This window comes from Echeneis naucrates, chromosome 15 (genome assembly GCF_900963305.1).
Source record: "Echeneis naucrates chromosome 15, fEcheNa1.1, whole genome shotgun sequence".
In the NCBI taxonomy this organism is placed as follows: domain Eukaryota; kingdom Metazoa; phylum Chordata; class Actinopteri; order Carangiformes; family Echeneidae; genus Echeneis; species Echeneis naucrates.
The window spans coordinates 105,386-124,445 of NC_042525.1; the positions used below are offsets into that span (position 1 = coordinate 105,386).

General features: G+C 44.3%; 2 protein-coding genes across 2 annotated transcripts; both read right to left on the bottom strand.

The window, feature by feature from the left end:
* Positions 1-411: 411 nt before the first annotated feature.
* On the bottom strand, positions 412-11,927 carry ldb3a (LIM domain binding 3a). The gene is made up of 12 exons (XM_029520909.1): positions 11,870-11,927; positions 11,613-11,792; positions 8,946-9,097; positions 8,643-8,712; positions 6,022-6,044; positions 5,164-5,352; positions 4,408-4,604; positions 3,967-4,330; positions 3,536-3,716; positions 3,337-3,457; positions 3,137-3,252; positions 412-2,741 (listed from the first exon to the last, which is right to left on the bottom strand). Exons 2-12 carry the CDS (start codon positions 11,706-11,708, stop codon positions 2,652-2,654), a joined length of 1,599 nt encoding a protein of 532 aa, XP_029376769.1. The 5' UTR covers positions 11,709-11,792; positions 11,870-11,927; the 3' UTR covers positions 412-2,651.
* Positions 11,928-13,586: 1,659 nt separating this feature from the next.
* On the bottom strand, positions 13,587-18,701 carry opn4a (opsin 4a (melanopsin)). Its single transcript, XM_029521752.1, has 10 exons — positions 18,565-18,701; positions 18,269-18,402; positions 17,955-18,158; positions 17,677-17,848; positions 16,778-16,945; positions 16,498-16,605; positions 16,048-16,243; positions 15,802-15,957; positions 15,027-15,201; positions 13,587-13,909 (listed from the first exon to the last, which is right to left on the bottom strand). Exons 1-10 carry the CDS (start codon positions 18,699-18,701, stop codon positions 13,587-13,589), a joined length of 1,773 nt encoding a protein of 590 aa, XP_029377612.1.
* Positions 18,702-19,060: the final 359 nt, after the last annotated feature.

Genomic DNA, 19,060 nt, shown 5'->3' on the forward strand with positions numbered 1-19,060 from the left:
ATGATCATAATTTATCATATTTATATAATAATTATTTGTACAAAAAATAATGCTCATTACAATAATCATAATTTATAATTACTGTTATCATTATTGGATCATGACAGTTTCATTATTTCTTTTTTAAGAGGACAATTTTAGAATCATATTTTGTTGTCACTAGTGCTTTTGCCTTACAACAAGAAGGTCCTGGGTTAGGGATTCCTGGCCTGGGGCCTTTCTGCGTGGAGTCTCCAAAGACATCATGTTTGGGTTCATTGGTGACTCTAAATCTGGGACTGGCTCCCGTGACCCGGAAACAGATAAGCATTTGAATGAATAAATTGATTTTGTTGTCACAGACGGATTGTGCATGTGTGTATGTTCTTGCTGTTGCAACAAAGTAATTTCTTTTTTTAAAGTAAATTTTTATTGTAATTTATCTCCATCAATAAAGGATCATACATTTTTTTAGGTGAAATTTATTAAATTTGCATCACAAACTTTTAAACGCTGAAAATCAAAAGTGCTGAAGCAGCTCAGTGACAGAAACTTCATCTCGAAGACAAACTAAAAGTGATGGTTTTGTTACTTTTCGAAACACTTTCACTCAGAAAAACACACAAACTGTATAAAATGTCCAAAGTACAAACTGTAAACCAGCTCAGACCATCAGACCTGGACTGAGTTGGTCTGAGAAATCAGAGAAGGGAGGCACCAAAACTGCAGGAGTACAGACCTGAGGCTCCGGCCACACTGCACTTGTTGGACTCAGGAAACCTTGTTCACCAATTTGTTGAGTGCATTTCCTCATTTGGCCACCAGGTTCTGTCTCAATTGAAATGAATAGGAAAACCCCAAGTTTCTCCTCAAACTAGGAGCTCGGGCTCAGTGAAACAAAAGGGGTTGTTTCTGGGGTTAGAGACTTACATGATGTAAATCTTCAGGATGAAATTGGCACACAAGCCTATAAAAGGTTTAAAAGATGAATTTTCCTTGAAGACCAACTGGACCTTTATTTAGAGCTTCCAAATGATCCAGTTTAAACAGTATCACGCAGATAAGGTCTGCAGTGTGAACAGAACCAGAGATCAACACTCCTGCACTTTTTTACAGTGTAATTACAAAAAAAAAAAAATCTAACATCAAAATTTAAATCTTGTGATAAATTGTCTTTGCATTAAACTTCACACAACTCTCAATAAATATGAAATAAAAGGTGAAGAGGGACTTTCAACAAAACAACTACCTGAGCAGGTTCACTGAATTAAAAAATACACTGACAGCAGGAAACAGACTGAACTATAAACGTCAGAGTCAGCGTGGAGGCCTGATCACGCTTTGATCAAGGGAGGACAAACTCATGCTGGGGGATGCCCATCAGTCCTGTATTGGTGATAAAATCCTCTCACCTCCAGGAGGTTTCTGCTGACTCTGCAGGAGGTGGATGATTCAGGATGGACTAACCCCCCCTGACTCAGCGAGAGGAGGTGGTCAACAACACAGTGCGAGCAGAAACATTTGCAGTTGAATGTGACAAAGACATCAGGAACATCAGGGAGACCAGGACCCCGACCCTCCTACAGTACCGTCTATTCAGAGGACTGACGGGCTCTGACAGCAGCGCTCTGGAGGAAAATGTTTCCAAAATAAGGACAATAAAGGACTGTAACCCTAACTCTTCACATTATGTCCATGATGAGCTAGTCAAGAAGGACCCAGAGACCCAGGTTACACCACAGAGCAATACAGGAAATTCTTCCACCTCTAACTGCTTCACCTGTTCACCTGTTCAACTCCTCCCTCAGAGAATCAATCCATCTATTGATAGATGCCTGGACATGTTTTTAAACACGTGCAATAACCTCATGTAGATATTGACTCTGAATATATTACTGACAGCATATATGTTTATATTTTGAGAATGAAGGTTATATTATTGTCAGAATAAGAAATGGTTATAGTTCCAGTTGGAGATTTCAGGATCGGGTGGCAAACTGTGAATGTACAGAGGGTCCAATATGTCACTGTACGAAACCTTTTAGTTATTTATGTATGGATTTCAAAAAAGCACTTTTAGATTTATAATAAAACTTATTGGAATTATGACAAAGTAAAAAAACATAAATGAAGAAATTAAAACTATGTATTGATTCTGTCTTTCTTTGTTTGTGTATGAATAATAAAATAATTTAATTACAAAATGTATTTAAAAAGCGATTATGAAAATAAATTGTTCATTACATTTATTCAGTTGATTGTTTCAGTCTAAACTAAATGGGTAATATTTCAACTTTAAATGATTAATTTTAGATTATTACAACTTTTTCAGATAAATATCTGTTGTTTGTTTATCTTTGCATTATTTGAGAATTAACCACAATTCGACCCTGGATAAGCTGATGAAGATGGATGGATATTTGAGAATCATTAAACACTGAAATCCAGTGATTTAATGTTGCATTCCAGACTCCATGTGGATCTCAGAGGCGTCAAGTCAGCTTCAGGGGAAGAAAACAGAATAAACCTGATGTTTCTGAGTCGTCACTTCAAATGTTGATATTAATTTATAAAGTCTCAAACCAAAGAGAGTTTAGCTTCAGGATCTTTACAGGCACTGTAAAAGACATCTGCATGTGGTTTTTTTGCAGATCCACAGGGTGTGGGTGGGGCTACACATTGATGGCATGAGCGTGCTTCTTGCACAATGGTTTGTCTTTCTTGGAGTAGAAAGGTTGACCCTCCAGGTTCACATGGCAGACCTGCAGGTAAGACAGTGAAGTCTGAGATTCATTAAACTCTCAAGACATCTCACTCTGAGATTTATACCCAAAACATGGAGAGGTGAGAAACTCATCCTGTGCTGATCATCCATGAACATCACAGCAGCTGATTGATTACTTGGATAATAAAAAATCTGTAGAAGACAATAGTTGATAATAAAAACTATGTCTAAAATACTATGTGTGCTGTTGTAACATTATTGTAATGTTGTCATTTTGGAATGTTGAAATGTCATGATTTTCTTGTAATGTTCTGTCGTTCTGTTGCTGAAATATTGTAACGTGTAACTCTTGTGCAGCTCTTTGGAATTTTGACAGGAAAGGCAGACACAGTAGGCCGCTGCCGTCAGAGTGCAGTGCTTTGCTGGTCTTACCGCACAGACGAAGCAAGTGTCGTGCCAGGTATGGCCCAAAGCCTCGATGAATTTATCACCAGCTTCAACTGGGAAGTCACAGCCGTGACACTTGGTGCTGAAGAGTGCGATGTAATCTGAGACACAGAGAAACTTTGATCAGTGATACGTCACAGATCCCTGATCCAGTCCTGGTCCCAAATGACATGAGGTCCTCCTACCTTTCTCACAGTATGGCTCTCCATCCTCCATGTGGAACAGGCTGTTTCCAAAAGGTTTGCCGCAGGCAGCACACACAAAGCAGGTGGTGTGCCAAGTCTGCCGCAGAGCGTGCATCACTTCCTGTATCACAACAGACACACAGCTCAATACACTGTCTGCAGACAGACAGACAAACAGACAGACAGGTGGAGCTCTCACCCCCATAATTTTGGTGTTGCAGCGAGCACATGTGGGGGCGAAGAATTCCTCATAGCAGTTCTCACAGTAAACGTTGTTCTGCTCCTCCACAAAACTGACATCAGCCAGAGACATGTGGCAGTAGTGACAGTTAAACTCCTCCGGGTGCCATGACCGACCCAGGGCCACAAGGAAGGGGCCCCTGAAACAACCACAGCCTCTCCTTACTCTCTGCTCATCATCTGACAAATCCTCTATACACAGCAGCTCAGTGTCATCACACAGCTCAGGTACTCATAGACACAGACACAGACACACACACACATAACCTGACTGAACACTCAGGTCAGAGGTCAAGTGTCCCCAGTTAGATAAGTTAATTTGATCCATTAGATTTGTTAGTTAAATCAGTTAATGAAACCAGTTAATTGGGTCAAAACCAGATGAGTTACCTGATGATGTTGTTGCAGGCTGCACACAAAGGGGTGCGGCTGCTGGCAGCAAACCTCTCTGCCCTCTGGGCCACGCCCCTTGCAACTGGAGGAAAGGGGGCAGGACTTGGGGTGATGGGGGCAGGGCTATGAGCTGCAGGGGAGGGGTTGGGGATGTACGATGGTGGAGGAGGGGCAGCCTGGGGCAACGGCTGTATCTTCATGGTGGTGGTAGTTGTTGTTTTACTGGGGTCAAATTTATCAGCAAAGTTGGTGTCTGTCACCCATGGAGGCCTATTGGAAGAGCTGGTCAAAGCCGGGGCAGGAGCTGAAGGCACCCGAGCTGGAGCTGGAAGTGAAGCTGGAGCTGGACCTGAAGTAGGACCTGGGGGGGAAGATGGCATTAGAAAGTTTCTAGGGATCAGGATGAAAACTTGGAATAAACCTGCAGCTCACTCTCACCAGGCTGGGAGGGGTAGATACAGGCGGTGCTGACCACCTTGGGTGGGGCTGAGCCAAGAGGAATCTGAATGGAGCTCTGCTGGGTGGGCGGAGCTTGTTGTGAGGGGGGCTGGTGGTACTGCTGCGGCATTGGCTGATACTGCTGAGGTGGCAGGGCCTGTGGAGCCTGATGCATGATGAGAGGTTGACTGTAGTGGCTGGAGAGGAGGAGACACAGTGTTGATCCTACAGGTGGTGTTTGTGTTCTGTTATGTTGCCCCCCGAACACACTCACACACAGACTGGACCATCACTGAGTGAACTGTTGTTTTGAGTTTGAGTGAAAGCAGCATGACTCACAACAAAATGATGAAATGAAATGATGATGCTGTTCATCTGGAACGAACTGAGTGACACGCTGATTTGAAACAGACCTGTGACCTCCCAAGACATGCACACTAAGATGAAGGTGAAGCACACTGAGGTCACCGTTCAACAGTCAGTCCACACACTCTGACGGTGGAGCTGAAGGTGAAGGTGCTGAACTTTTCCCACAATACATTTTGCAGCCAGGTGAAATCCTCCAAAACAAACATGCACAAAAACACAACCACAAGAGCAACACCTCACTTCCTGTCACATTGACACTTCTGTCTGTCCATCACGGGTGAGAGAGGGGTAACTGGGCAGGTGGCCTATCCCAGGGAGAACCTGAATGGCCTCGGGTTCAAACTGAGAAAGACGAGCGGGAGGAGAAGCAAGAGATGGAGCCCTTACCCAGCATCATGGCCTTTGCCCTGTGTCTGTCCAGCGATGGCATCCATGATAGCATCCTGTGAGTACATGCTGATGGGGGTGTTGTACTGGGCGTGGATGATGGTGGCCTTCCCACCGGGGCCTTTCACCTCTATGGGCTTGTGGGTAGAGAGGGCGGAGTCTTTCAACATGCTGGGGTTAAAGCCAATGCTAGGTGGAGCAAGGTGGAGGGAGGGAGGAGAACATGAGAGGAGATTCAGAAGGAGGAGATCTTGGGAATTGGTTGGGGCTGAGTGAGGTCTCAGTCGCTACATATCCTACAGATCAGTCTGTTAATAAACAGATCAATGTATTATTGAGAGAGGAGGATGTTATGAATATAACACACACACACACACACACACACACACAGTGCCATTAATAAATTGAAAATATTAAAATGCTTAAATTCTTAAAAGCAAAAACAAACAGAAATATATTTGTTAATTTGCTCAGAGGGGGTGAGGTCTCTGTATCAAATGGGTGGGTCCTCTTGCAGGTGAGTGTGGCCTCATTAAGACGATCCAGAGTTTCAGTTTGACATCAACTGACAACACCTCAGCTGTTTCCAACAAACATAATCTCTTTTTATTTGTTTCTGGACAGCATTTATCCTGAAATTTCATCTTGAAATTGACCACATCTCTCTGCATGACATGGAAATCATCTTGATCGGTTCCCTAACCAGGAAAATAAAGGGCTGATTGGAAAGATGGTGTTTAATTAGGAGACCACCAAGACTGTGATACAGTCAGTAAGAACAAACAAAAAAACGCTTCAACAAGACCAAGACCAAGACCAATGCATAGCAGACACATGCACAGCGGCTGAAACACTGACTTGGGAGCAGCAGGAGAGAAAACCTGGTTCGACGAAGAGGTGGAAAAAAAAAAGACAGTCAGTGAAGTACAACAACAAATTTCTGACAGTCCAGCAATTCATCAGCAGCAGGAGCACGAAGTTCACCAGGCTACAGAAAGGGAGAAAATGAAGGTCAGAAGTAAGAGTGGCTCAGACCAACAGGTCAGAGCTGTTGGAATTGGACTGGGGTCAGACTGGGGTAAGGTTGGGGGATTGTTCTGTGTTTTCAGAATGTTCTCTTCATGAACACTCTGCATCACCACTTTCATCATCATCAGTGTGTGTTCTAGCAGCTCTCACTCAGGTCCAGCTCATGATTTTAAAACACTGAATGTTCTCATGTGTTTCTTGTGTAGGGTCAATGGTCAGCAGAAGCCCAGTTGTCAGTGTTATATCACAGGGAGATATTGTTTCTACTAGGGCTGGTCTGTGCTCACATCAACCTATCAGAATAAAGTGGGAGGGGTCTAAGAGGTGCTGCTATAGTGCAGTTCACAGATGAGGTTTGTCTCAATACTAAATGTTCATGGTTGAATGCTAAGTACAAACCCATGGAGGCAACAGTCCTGTTCAGTCCTATTTGCTCCTGTGTGATTTTGTGTATTATTGTATTTTTTCTATATTTTTACAGCTCAGGTCTTACAGAATTGTAAAACACACCAAACAATTATTTATTGTTATTGAAACTGAGATTTAACATTAATGAGTTTATTAAGATTTTTGATATGAATGACCTTTGAGCTCATGAAGCTTGCAACGATTGCTTTAACAAGCTCATCATATTAAAGCAGCTCCACCTCATTACAACTGGGGCCTCTCAGTCTCTACGTACCCCGCAGGCCGGCCCGCCTGAACCGCTGCCATCTCCCTCAAAGTCTCCTCTGAGCACAGGCCGATGGGGGAGTTATACTGCTTCCTGTGGGCGGGACTGACCACCATAACTCTCCTCCCTGGAGAGTCGGCCTCTGCAGGCACGGAGGAAGCCGACAGGCGGCCATTGACCTGCACTGACTGAGGCTTCAGGTGGAGGAGGGGGAGTCAGGGGAGGGGATGACAGGGGAGGGGAGCAGAGAGCTATCAATACCCCATCAATATGTTTTACTGACAGTCTTATAAGAGTCAAATGTTTTATCCAGGCAACAAACTTAATCGAAAGCAACTGGATTTAGATTTGTTTCGCTCATATCCTAGGGGCTTCATGAGTTCTGAATGCATCGGTCGGTTTTTACAACATGCTGTCCATCACCAACAGAAACAAATCGACAAAAATCACACACACAGCATCTAAAATCATTAACCACCCCGCACCCAACCTCACTGAGCTCAACCTCAGAGCAGTCACACGCCTTGGACGAGCAATAACCAACGACCCCGACCACCCTCTCCATCCACACTCACACAGCTGCTGTCTGTGGGTACAGGACTCTGAGATGGCGACAGGCACACTTCAACAAGAGCTTTGTCCCGTCCGCCATCTCTGCACTCAACAACCTCCCCCAGTAACCCTGTATGGACTCAGCACTCCTGAATATGTCAGTTGTCTGTTTGGTTGTCTGATGGTGTTTGTGCTTGTGCACGTTGTGTGTATTTTGCTGTGTCTGGTGGTGTTCTTCTCATGTTGTTCGGTGTTGGTGATGTTTTTCTTGTTTCTGTATTCTATGTTTTTGTGACAGATTGTGAAAACAAGTTTCCCTTATGGGACAAGAAAGGATATCTATCTAGTCCTCACTAGTCTGACAATATGACTATGAACTGGATGAAGGAGAATATAAACAGAAAAATGTTTGTAACTACTTTTCATTTTTTTATATCTATTTTAAAATATTTCAAAAAGACAAAATAATTTAATGAAAAATCAATCAAATCAATCAAATTTTACGTTAGTGTTTCATCAGTGTTTTTTCAGTTGAAATCACACAAGGTTAATCTGCTACACCTAATAATATAGTTTTTTACATTTCTAATATTATTGTTATCATTCATATTATAAATTCCAAGTCAATATTGTCTAAAGGTCAAAGGTAACTTTAGTTCAAACTTCGGAATAAGTAATAAAAGATGTTAATGTTTAGTTTGACAGTCTCCTTCCTGCAGCCACCAGGGGGTAGCAGCATATAATGTTCAATCAATATTATTGTGTGTGTGTGTGTGTGTGTGTGTGTGTGTGTGTGTGTGTGTGTGTGTGCGTGTGTGCGTGTGTGCGTGCGTGTGTGTGTCGTGCGTGTGGGGTGGGGGGGCATAACTGTACAAATATTGCAGTCTTGGGATGTTCATGTTCTTCCTCATCATTGTCTGTCAGTGATGACACAGAGCCACGAAAAACTCCCTGCAGAGTCCAGGTTCAGGCTCAGTCCTTATCAAATGAAGAAACTAAAGACCTGAGGAGAACCACATCTGGTTTTTAAAATGTGACTGGGTTGAATTTCCTCAGAAATAAAACTACTCATGGTTTTATTTTGAAATGTCCCCAGTTTCCTGGTAGAGCCTCAAAAATCACAGCAGGAATCAGAGGTGAACAAAGAAAGGAAATAGAGATGCTGAGGAAAAATGATCAGCTTCATTGGGCTGCAGACAGAAAAATGCATTCTGGGTAAGGTTACCTGTTGTTGAGGGATCATGGGAAAAGTGACATCCATTCTTGGTGCTGGCATTGGAGCAGGGCGCTTTGACCTGTAGGCAGGATAGCAAACAGTTAATGATTTTATAACATCTGATATTTCTGAAGTAGATCTGGATTTAACCTGAATGTGGCCTAGACTCAGTACAGTCCACTTGATCCAGTATACAGAAGAAAAAGGACTGAATAACACTTGCTCATCAGGACTATTCATCATCACTATCATCATCATCATCTTCATCATCGTCATCAGTCAGAGTCAGTCAGGGAAGCAGTCAGTTCTTACTTGGACATCGTAAGCGCCAGGTTGTAGTTTGCCATCTTAATCTTGTTCTGAGCTTCCAGGTGAGTCATCCCATCGGTACTGACACCATCGATGGCAACAATGACATCACCTTGGATCAGGTTAACTTGTGCTGCTTTGCTGCCTGGAGTGATCTGTTCCAACACAGAGACAAAGACATTCAGAGTCTGTCAAAAAACAAAACACAGCTTCCTCTTAATGTTTCCCTGTGTGTTTTTTTAATGCTCCACAGGTCACTGAGTCTTTCTGTCACTTCATCAACAGCTGGATTAAAAAAAGTTATAAATTTTCCATGAATCAATCAATCAGATGCGAAAATAATTCCTCAATAAAGTGATGAACAATATGTCAGCACACTAAAGTCCTCTAATCTGAAAATCCAGCTTAGAGTGGAACATTGAGGACGCAACCTGCACCACAACCAACCAGGACCAGCGTTTCCTGTTCAGTAGGTCACCGACGTTCAGATAATCAGAGACGTTCAGGTTCAGGTCTGCTGGGATTCAAACACACCTCCTCTTAACAAGGCAGACTCTCAATCAGATAGTGAATGAAAGTCTGAAAAAAATTACTCTGCTGCGTTTCGAACATTTGACATTTGACCTCTATGGCGTTTCTCAGACACAAGTGTTCATGCCTGAGGGTTAAACCATGGACAGCTGTTCCTATAGCTGAGTCCACTGAGCCACGGCCATCACCCATAATCCCCTCTGTTCCATTTCAATTTAACAGTGTTCTTACACTTGCTTCCTGGACCCTCCCACCAATAATGACTTGTGGACAGATCAAAGGTCAGGTAGCCCTCATCATGTAAAGAGAACACCCTACATTCAAATCCCCACAGAGCTCTTCAGGAACCACCACATCTTTTCACATCTTTAAGGCACAGCAATGAAGGTTCTCTCTGATCAATTAGAAGATGGTGGTACCAAAAACAAAACCAGCTGCTTTGGATCTTCAGGTTCAAATCCATGCAGTCTGTGATCAGAAACATCACAGAATGGAGGAGGACCCACTCAGGCACAGGAGAGTCCACAGGACGTGATGTCACAACAGCGTCCCCATGTAGAGCTGAGCAGTAAATCATCACACAGACTCTGGGTCTGTAACTGTAGCTCTGTGTGACATTCAGGAGCTAAAAACAACTTCCAGCTTGTCAGCAGCTGCTGTGTGTGTGTGTGTGTGTGTGTGTGTGGGGGGGGGATCCATGGTGATGGTTTTGCTAGTTGGGGTGGGGGTGCCCATGCTGAGGGTCCTTTAATCCCAGCAGGATCAGGATCTCATGAAGAGCCAGGTCCAGTTCCTGAGCTCGTAATACTGTAAAACTTTACTACAACAGATACCACCTTAAAAACTCTGCATCAGGTGTGCAACATCGGATGAACTCACCAGATGAAATCAATATATCATAACAAATTATGAAGTGATGAAATGAAGTAATGGCCCAGCTGTGACAGAGCTCTCTCTGTTCTGGCAACCAGGAACCAGAAACTAGAGTCACCAATGAACCCAAACATTATGTTTTTGGAGGCCCCATGTCGGGAACCGAATCAGGATCTCCTTGTTGTGGGGAACATAGTTAACTGTGCCCCCGTGCCACATAGAACCAGGAACATTGGAGGAAAATTCCATAAAGAAAATAAAAGAGACAAAAGAAGTTCTCTCAGCTCAAATCCTCATGGTTGAGGTGCTCTTCCCATCAGCCCTTGCTCCCTTCAGGAAGGTGTCGCTCAGGGACCATCAGCCTTAATTAACCCGGACTCCTGGACCTGGACCCAAACTAATCCCTGAGAGACTGTGAGACAAATGAGCCATCGCTGACCTCTGAGCTCATTTCAACCTAAATATATTTAAAAGGCTGAAAGGAGGCACCAGTGGGGGTGGGTGAGGTGGGCTGGGGGTTCACAGAGGACAGTCCCTCACTGTGGACCGACTCCTGGTCTCCACGCTGACTAAAACTTTAATACAAAGAAACAACTCTGAACAAAGTAAAAGCTCCCTGCTCCAGATATTAAACAGTGAAGGTTTGCTACATAGGAGGACAAGGTGGGTGGCGGGAACAGAGCCACCTCCTCCTGACGAAAAATTTGGATCTCTGAGAGACACAGGCTGGCGACTGACAGGTAATATCATGACATTGTGACATTATGGCCCCGCCCACTGAAGGTCACTGAAATCTGATTTATCTGACTTTATCTTCTTTACAAGTCAATGACAGAAACACTTTATCAGCATCTTTAACTTCACCTGAACAAGCTGCTATACCACCTTAGATACTCAACCAATTACGTCACCTAGTACCTCATGATATCACCACCAGTGGGACCATCTAGTGAATCAAACTGGAACCAGTAGCTTCTACACTAACTATTTCCTGCAGTTGGCTTCACACCTGAGAAACGCCCACAGAGGACCATGGCTCCTCCCCCACATTATGCTGATTGGTCAGAACCAGCGCAGTTCAATTTGGAACCTGAAAGATGGATCTTCCCATTTCACTCCAAAATTCAAGTTTGAGCTGATTAAACTCCATGAAAGACTAACACAACACAACACACAGCCAATACAACAAACACAACACACGATTACACACCAGCAGGTCTGCTCTGCAGCAGGAAGTCCAGGACCACACAAACAAACTGAACTCACCCTGGAGATGGTGAGAGGCATGTTGAAGTCTTTGCCCCCCTGCAGCCTGAAGCCCCAGGGTCCAGGGCCAGGCAACGAGACACTGTAGGTGCTCATCCTTCACACAACAACAAAAGAAACGCACAAACCCACGATGAAACCAACAGTAGCTGGACACAGGATGCCCGGTGGTAAGGAGCTCTGAAAGGAGACAGTGATGTCAAACAGTAGATGAAGAAACACAACAGAAGTTAAGACGAAAACACAAACACACAAACCAGAACCAGGACCAGGACCAGGATCAGGACCAGGACTACAACCAGAATGAGAGAGGAAGACGAGACAGAGCCAGAGAAGAAAAAGCAGAGGGGGCGGAAGAGGACCTGGCTTCTCAGACCTAGAGTGGCCTAAGAATAGACACAGATAGCACTGTGGCATTGTGGGGTGGGGGGGCAGGGTGGGGGGGTTGAAAGGAAAGGAGGGGGTGGACTTATATGGCATGAAAGGGGACACCTGGTATGCAGAGCTTGCCGTGATTCACCGGGTCTAATATAGACAGATTCTTCTAGACCCTCAGCCCCTCCCCCACCCATTACATCCAGGGTCTCCTGCAGCCACAGCCAGGGGCAATGCCTGGAAACATCTCGTTATCGTTGGTGTGATAAAGAAACAGAAAGGAACATGTGGAGAGGTGATGATAACTGAAAGGTCAGTGGTTGCAGGTCCAAATCCCTCACATCACTGGCAAGAAATCAAAGGGTTTCCCTCTCAGGTGAGTTTAATTAAACTCTGTTTCAAGGACAGTGAAACATTTTCAGCGGTGGATAAATCCACACCACAGTTGCAGTGAGTATTTGGCCCATTTTAAGTTTGTTGTGGTTTTTTAGGGCAGCAAAGTGTCATGGTGGTTCTCTCTGAAGGTCCTGGTTGGGTTCCCGGCCTGGGGCCTCCAAAGACATCATGTTTGGGTTCATTAGTGACTCTAAACTGTCCGTAGGTCTGAGTGGTTGTTGGTCTCTGTCTGGAGACCTGTCCGGGGTGACCCCACCCTCACCTGGGATTGGCTGCAGAACCTCCCATGACCCAGAAAGAGATCAGAAGATGGATGGATGGATGGATGAATGAATGTGTTTTTTTATTCTGTACAGTTCAGTTTTATTCTGTACAGAAGAAGAAGAAGAAGGAGGTAGAGGAAGAGGAGATGAAGAAGGAGGAGGAGATAAAGAAGAAGAAGGAGGAGGAGGAAGAGCAGATGAAGAAGAAGAAGAAGAAAGAGGAGGAAGAGGAGATGAAGACGATGAAGAAGAAGAAGTAGGAGCTGATCAATAAAGGTCTGTAACAGGTGATTCTAGGATCAGAGCTTTAGGGAGAGCACCCAATGAGGCAGGTTACACACACAGAGACACATGAGAGAGAGTCATACATCTCATCCCTGGTTTCTAGTTAGCCAACTGGGATGCAATGATCCTTGGGGTTTAAGATTTTGCATAGCATAAAACAACAACAGCCTCTTTCTTTCAAACTGTGTACACTTGGTTGATTGACAATACAACAAAAAATAAATACATAAATATATAAACAAAAATCGCCATCTAGCTAACTGTCTCCTTCCTAATAATATTGAAAGTAGCCTTATATTTTTTGTTTGTGAGGCATATGGGGACAGGTAATAATTATAAGGTGTTGGTAATGAGAGACAATGTATGAAAGTGTGAGACACTTACTGGATCTACAACCCAACAACTGAACAACTCTCGCCGGTACCGGGGGAGCATGTGAGAGGAGGAGCTGTTCTTTTTAATTATATGGGTATATTATATTTAACCTACAAACGGTTGAATTTTTCCTGGGACGTTATTTGAGCTCGTGAAAGACGAATTAAAAGCGTAAAAAAATAACTTTTCATCACAACTTTTGGGGGTGCTAAAGCTAGTTGCCCATGACCTGTATGTCTGTCACAGTGTGGACAGAGAGAGTCCTGACTGTGTGCGTCAATTAATGAAGAGTTAACGTGGTGACCTCACAGACACTCGTCATCCACTTGATGACGTAATCCTTCCTTTCCTTTCGGGTGATCGGCAGACCCCGCCCACCTGCTGCTGCTGCTTCCTCAGGTAGTTTCCGCTCCGGGCACCGAACCGAGCGAACCCCCGGAGAACCGAACAGTGAGAGGGACGAGCTAAAGGCCGTAACCAGGTCAAAACCGGCGGAGACTACCTGCCCCGGCAGTGACGATGATGATGGGATTACCAGCTGATAACAGAGGAAGGCGCGCAGACTCAGACAGGTGGAAGTGAACACCTGCCGCCGCCTTTTCCCTGCAAATCAGCGAACCGTCACACAGATCCTGCTCCAGGGTCCCGGCCCGGTCCGACGAAGATTTGGGGGGAGGAGTGTTGGATGGATTTTCATTAGCAGGCTTTTTATTTAAAGAGGCAGAGTCCAGAGACTAGAATCCAGACACGAGGCCAACAGATTGGAACACTAAATCCACTACTACTACTACTAACACTTTTCAGAATAAAGTGTGTGCGTGCATGCAGTGATGAAGCACGGTGATACCCAAAATGAATGAAACAGATTTATTTGTTCTTTTGAAGAGCAACAATGAAGTCAACAGATTTGCATCGTGTTCATCTTCAGGCAAACTTCTTGCCCTCTCGTCTTCTCTTATCAATACTTGCGTCTGTTGTGTTGTGAAATAATAATTTAGATTCTCTTCACAGCCACATTACATTCACCAGTGATACAACATCACAACCACAGTTCACCATAAAACCCTGAGCAAAATACACCTCAAATATATGACTAAGAAAAGAGACACTCACAAACCAAAAGAGGAACACAAAGTGAACAACACAGCAAAACAGAAGTGCGTCTGCAGACTTTAGTTTAGCACAGGAACCTGTCAGCTAACTACAGCTCATAGCTCCTCTCACCTCCCCATGAGGCTCAGATAGAAGGATCAGATGGATTCTGGTCCCTGATAGGCTCAGAATCAACTGGGTCTCTCATACTTCAATGATCTCTGATCCCTGAACCAAGACCAGGACCCATTTGGATCAAGCGGTTCCTAAGACACCTGTCATTAAAGGAGTCAAATCAGGGTCAAAATACTGGACCAGGACTTCACTAATAAAAATAAGAGTCCTACCCACAAAGTAACAAATTCTGAACATCCACTGAGACAGAGGAAGGAAGGAAGAAGGACATTAACACTTAAAGGAGGCATTAAGTTGCTCTTTTAGTGATGGTGATGATAATGATGAGTTATTTCAGTGGTTTAGGTTTGGTCTTTGAGGAGGTGTCGTCTCCACGGTGACACAGATGACATCATTGTCGTATCCCTGGTGAACCCTCAAGTGTGTCTCAACTCCACATTAAGAGAACTCTGAGTGGATAAGAGCTCATGATTGGCTGCAGGTGATTGGCTACTGCAGTCAGTCCACCCAGACCCTGCCCCTGTCCCGCTGATGACTGTCTTTAGGCGAGTAGTGCGAGAACCATTTCGTCCAATGGGAAGGAAAGGGCTTGACTCAGAGGTGACAATGATGCTCGGGATTCGTCCAGTCATCCCTCTCATCAGATGTCCATCTACGAAGTCCCCACTCTGTCAGACAGAAATTATTTTATTTTGATAATTTTTCTCTCGTGAATCATGAACACAAACAGAGAAAGGAGCATCATTAACATTTAGCATCATGGAGAAAAAATACTGAGAAAAGAAGAAACTAAAAGTCTCAACTAAAAGATAAATGGCCAAATTTTAGGAGCATTTTTATTTATTTCTGTATCTATTTATTCACATATTTTAAATCTTTTAACACTTTTATGCTGAATTATTCATTTTTGCATACAGATTTCTCTTTTTAATGTATTCATTATTCCTCATTCTTTCCCTGTTGCTTTGTGTGAAGGCTGAAATCACTCTGTGCGAACAACTGTAAAATGGGGCTAAATGTTAATATTAACATAGCACGTCGGACACTGCAGTTAATGTGATTGACAGTTATGTTTTTCTATTACCAGACTCACAAGAGGAATGACGCTGCTTTCAGGGATGGAGTTGAAGGTCTGAAACAACATGAAATAAGAAGCTGAAGCGGCAGACAAGGGCGGCTAGTGTTACTTCACTGGGCTGCTACGAATTGGCCCCCGCCTACTGTGACCACCAATCATTGAACTAAGAGGCCTTTACTTAACGCTTTACCTTCTCGGCTCCCGGGTCGTGACCCTTCCCCTTGAAGCTGGTTGAGGGTTTGAAGTCTGGCAGTTCCGTGGTGTCTCTGCTGACGTCACAGGAGACCTGGCGGCTTGCAGGTCTGGAGCCCATACTGGACAGGTCGGCCTCAGTATCTGTCAAACCCTGCACAGGTAGACACACACACAGACACACTGTGATATACACACAATGCAGAGAATACCCAAGTATGTGCATCACCTCATCTGAACGTACCGATTCACTGTCTGAGGTCGAGGAGAGGCGGGACTTGCCCCCGCTCTGCCGTCTAAACTGGCTGCTGATGTCAGAGGTCTGGCTGGTCACAGTGGAACGACGGGTCGACATGAAGCTGCTGGTGGTGGAGCGGAGGTCACGAGGATGAATACAGAGCAGGGTGCCAAGACACGGGATGTACTTTGCTAACGCCACCCTGGAGAGACATTTGGAGGCAGTTTGACCCGGACGCTCCCCAGACGTAAAGAACAGGGCTCCACAGGGCTTCAGGTGTTTGTGTATAAAATCTATATTATATATTATAGTCAGTGTTACCATGGTGGCTTTTATAAACTCTTTGAAACACCTCATGTAAACTTCTCTGTGTGGCAGCAGCCAATCACAAGACCTTTGTTAAGAGCAAAAACCTCATGTGACAGGTGATGACCGATAGAACTGCAGGTGTGTTACCTGTACTTGGGGTGTGTGATGGCGTAGATGATGGGGTTGTGAATAGCTGACGCCTTTGCAATTACAGCCGGAACTGAGTTCATGTAGGGAGTCAACATGTCTGCATATCTGGAACCGAAACAAAGAGAGACTAATGAGGAACCAGGATCTACCAAACTTACAAAATCAAATGCTTACAGATCAGAGACCAGAGACCAGGGACGCAGAAACTAGAGACAAGAGAACAAAGACTCAGACAAATTGCGTCTGTTCTCAGTGTGTTGGGGGGGCTAGACATTACCCAGCAAAGGCAGTAAGTGCAACGGAGGAGTATGGCGACCAGGAGATGACATAGAGAAGGATGACAATCAGGGCAATCTTCGCCATCTTCCACTCATTCTGCAGCCGATGGAAACTTTTCACTGAGTCATGACGACCATGAGAGATGGCGCTCATCTTTCCTACAGCCCTGAACACACAGACGGAGGGGAGAACTTTGAATTTGATGTCCCCAGGCCATTTTTTTCTTCTGGTTTAATTCTTAAATTGTAAATTGAAATTAATAAATGACATAAACAAGTAAAAATGTTAGTTAGTTGATCAGCTGGAATTATAATTAATCAATCAACCAATAATTAGAAGCCATAAACACATAATGGATATCGGAGTTCCAATTGGAGCTTTTCCATGTAGAAAAGAGCTTTATGTTCTTTTCTTATTGTCCCAGATTAAATTTTTCTTGTTATTGGTCCCATTGATTATTTTGTCTCTCTTCACCCAAGTGTGCCGTCTGACTGCTGGATTCAGCCTCCTCTAAACATCTTTGAGGTGGTTTTCCTGGACAAGAGCAGACAATAGAGAGCCTGATTGAGGGTGAAGCTCTAACGGAAGGGTGCAGTTCCAGTGTCCTCCTGCTACTATGAAATAGTTGCGACAGAGTGAAGTTAAACTGTTGAAACAGTTCAGATCGGCCGGTGTCTGTATTACGTACGTTCATGTTAATAAACCTGGATCCTGCCGGTATTGTGGTTCGCTTCACTAACTGTAATGTTATTTTAAAAAAGATTATCTGAAAACAAGATGGCTGTTCCAACTACAATTGGTTCCATGACTCAGAATAGGAATAACTGAACACAATGGACTGAAATCCAACAAGATCCAACAAGCTCAGAAGACACACAAGGACACACACACACTAACTGGTTGGTTGTGCGTATGGCTCTAAAGATGAATATGTAACAGTAGATGATGATGAAGAGCGGCAGGAAGAAGACGAAGATGAAGAGCAGCATGGTGTACGCTCGCACTGACGGTGTGAAGGTCATATAGTCCCACGTACAGGAAGTCAGCAGACCCTCTGGGACGTACGCACCTACAGGGGGGGGGTTAGGGTTAGGGTTAGGGGGGTAGGTATAAATCGGATATAACATACAATTGAACTGAAATACAACATATTGCGCATGTGTGTTTGTCCTCACTCCAGCCAAAGAATGGTGGCAGGCTCCACCCCAAAGAGTAGACCCAGGCTGCTATGAGGATCAGGAAGGCCCGTTTCCGTGACAACACGCCGATGAAGGTCAGAGGTCGTGTGATGACAAAGTAGCGGTCAACAGCAATGACCATCAGTGTGATCATGGAGCAGATGCCAAACAGAGCACCACAGAAGGCATAGATCTCACAGCCTGTGTACAAAGTACACAAAGTATACAAAGTATTTTCCTCATATCTGACATCATACAGTCAGTCACATGATGTGTCAGTGTGTGTTGTGCATCTTTGAGTGTTGCGTTACCTTTCTCACCAAAGATCCATCTTTTATTCATGCTGGTGATGAAAAAAATCGGAGTTTGACTAACACACATGAGGAAATCAGTGATGGCCAAATTAATAATGAACATGTTGGCGGGAGTCCGCAGACAGCGGCTCCTGTAACACACACAGACACATCACCAAGTTCTTAGTTTAATGGACATGGAAAAATCAGTAATCAGTGGAAAATCCATCTACGACCCAGAAACACAAGGATCAATGTATGGCTCAAAATGGGAGTCAGTGCTCAGGGCTCAGGTCCTAGCCTCGGTTCATCACCTGCTGAAGGCGTAGATGACCAGGAAATTTCCCACCATGCCAGTGACACCGATGCAGAGAATGACGGAGCCAATGGTGTAGTGAGCGTGGTCAGGGACATCCACAGTAGGGAAGGGGTACGGAACTCTGGGAACCATCGCCACCTAGAGGACAAATATAGAGCTACCATGGGGATGTTGCAGCTCCCCTCAGATCAGTCTGGACCAATCTGTTAAACCTAAATGGTTACTGACCAATCACAGGTACATACTGAGGTCAGCTGGCCAAACAACTCAGGAAGTGACCAAATCCAGTTCTCTGTCTTTTGCCGCAGACTGATTGTAATGCTGTGAACATTTCACATCAGTCCATTAAATGACCTGAGAGGGTCCGGGTCTTTGTGCAGTGTGTGTTTGTGAGTCAGAGTGTTTATGCACATACATAACAGGCACTACAAAACTGGTTTAGGTCAGTGTTTGATCACCATTTGATCAATAACTTCATTCTGCAGCTGTGA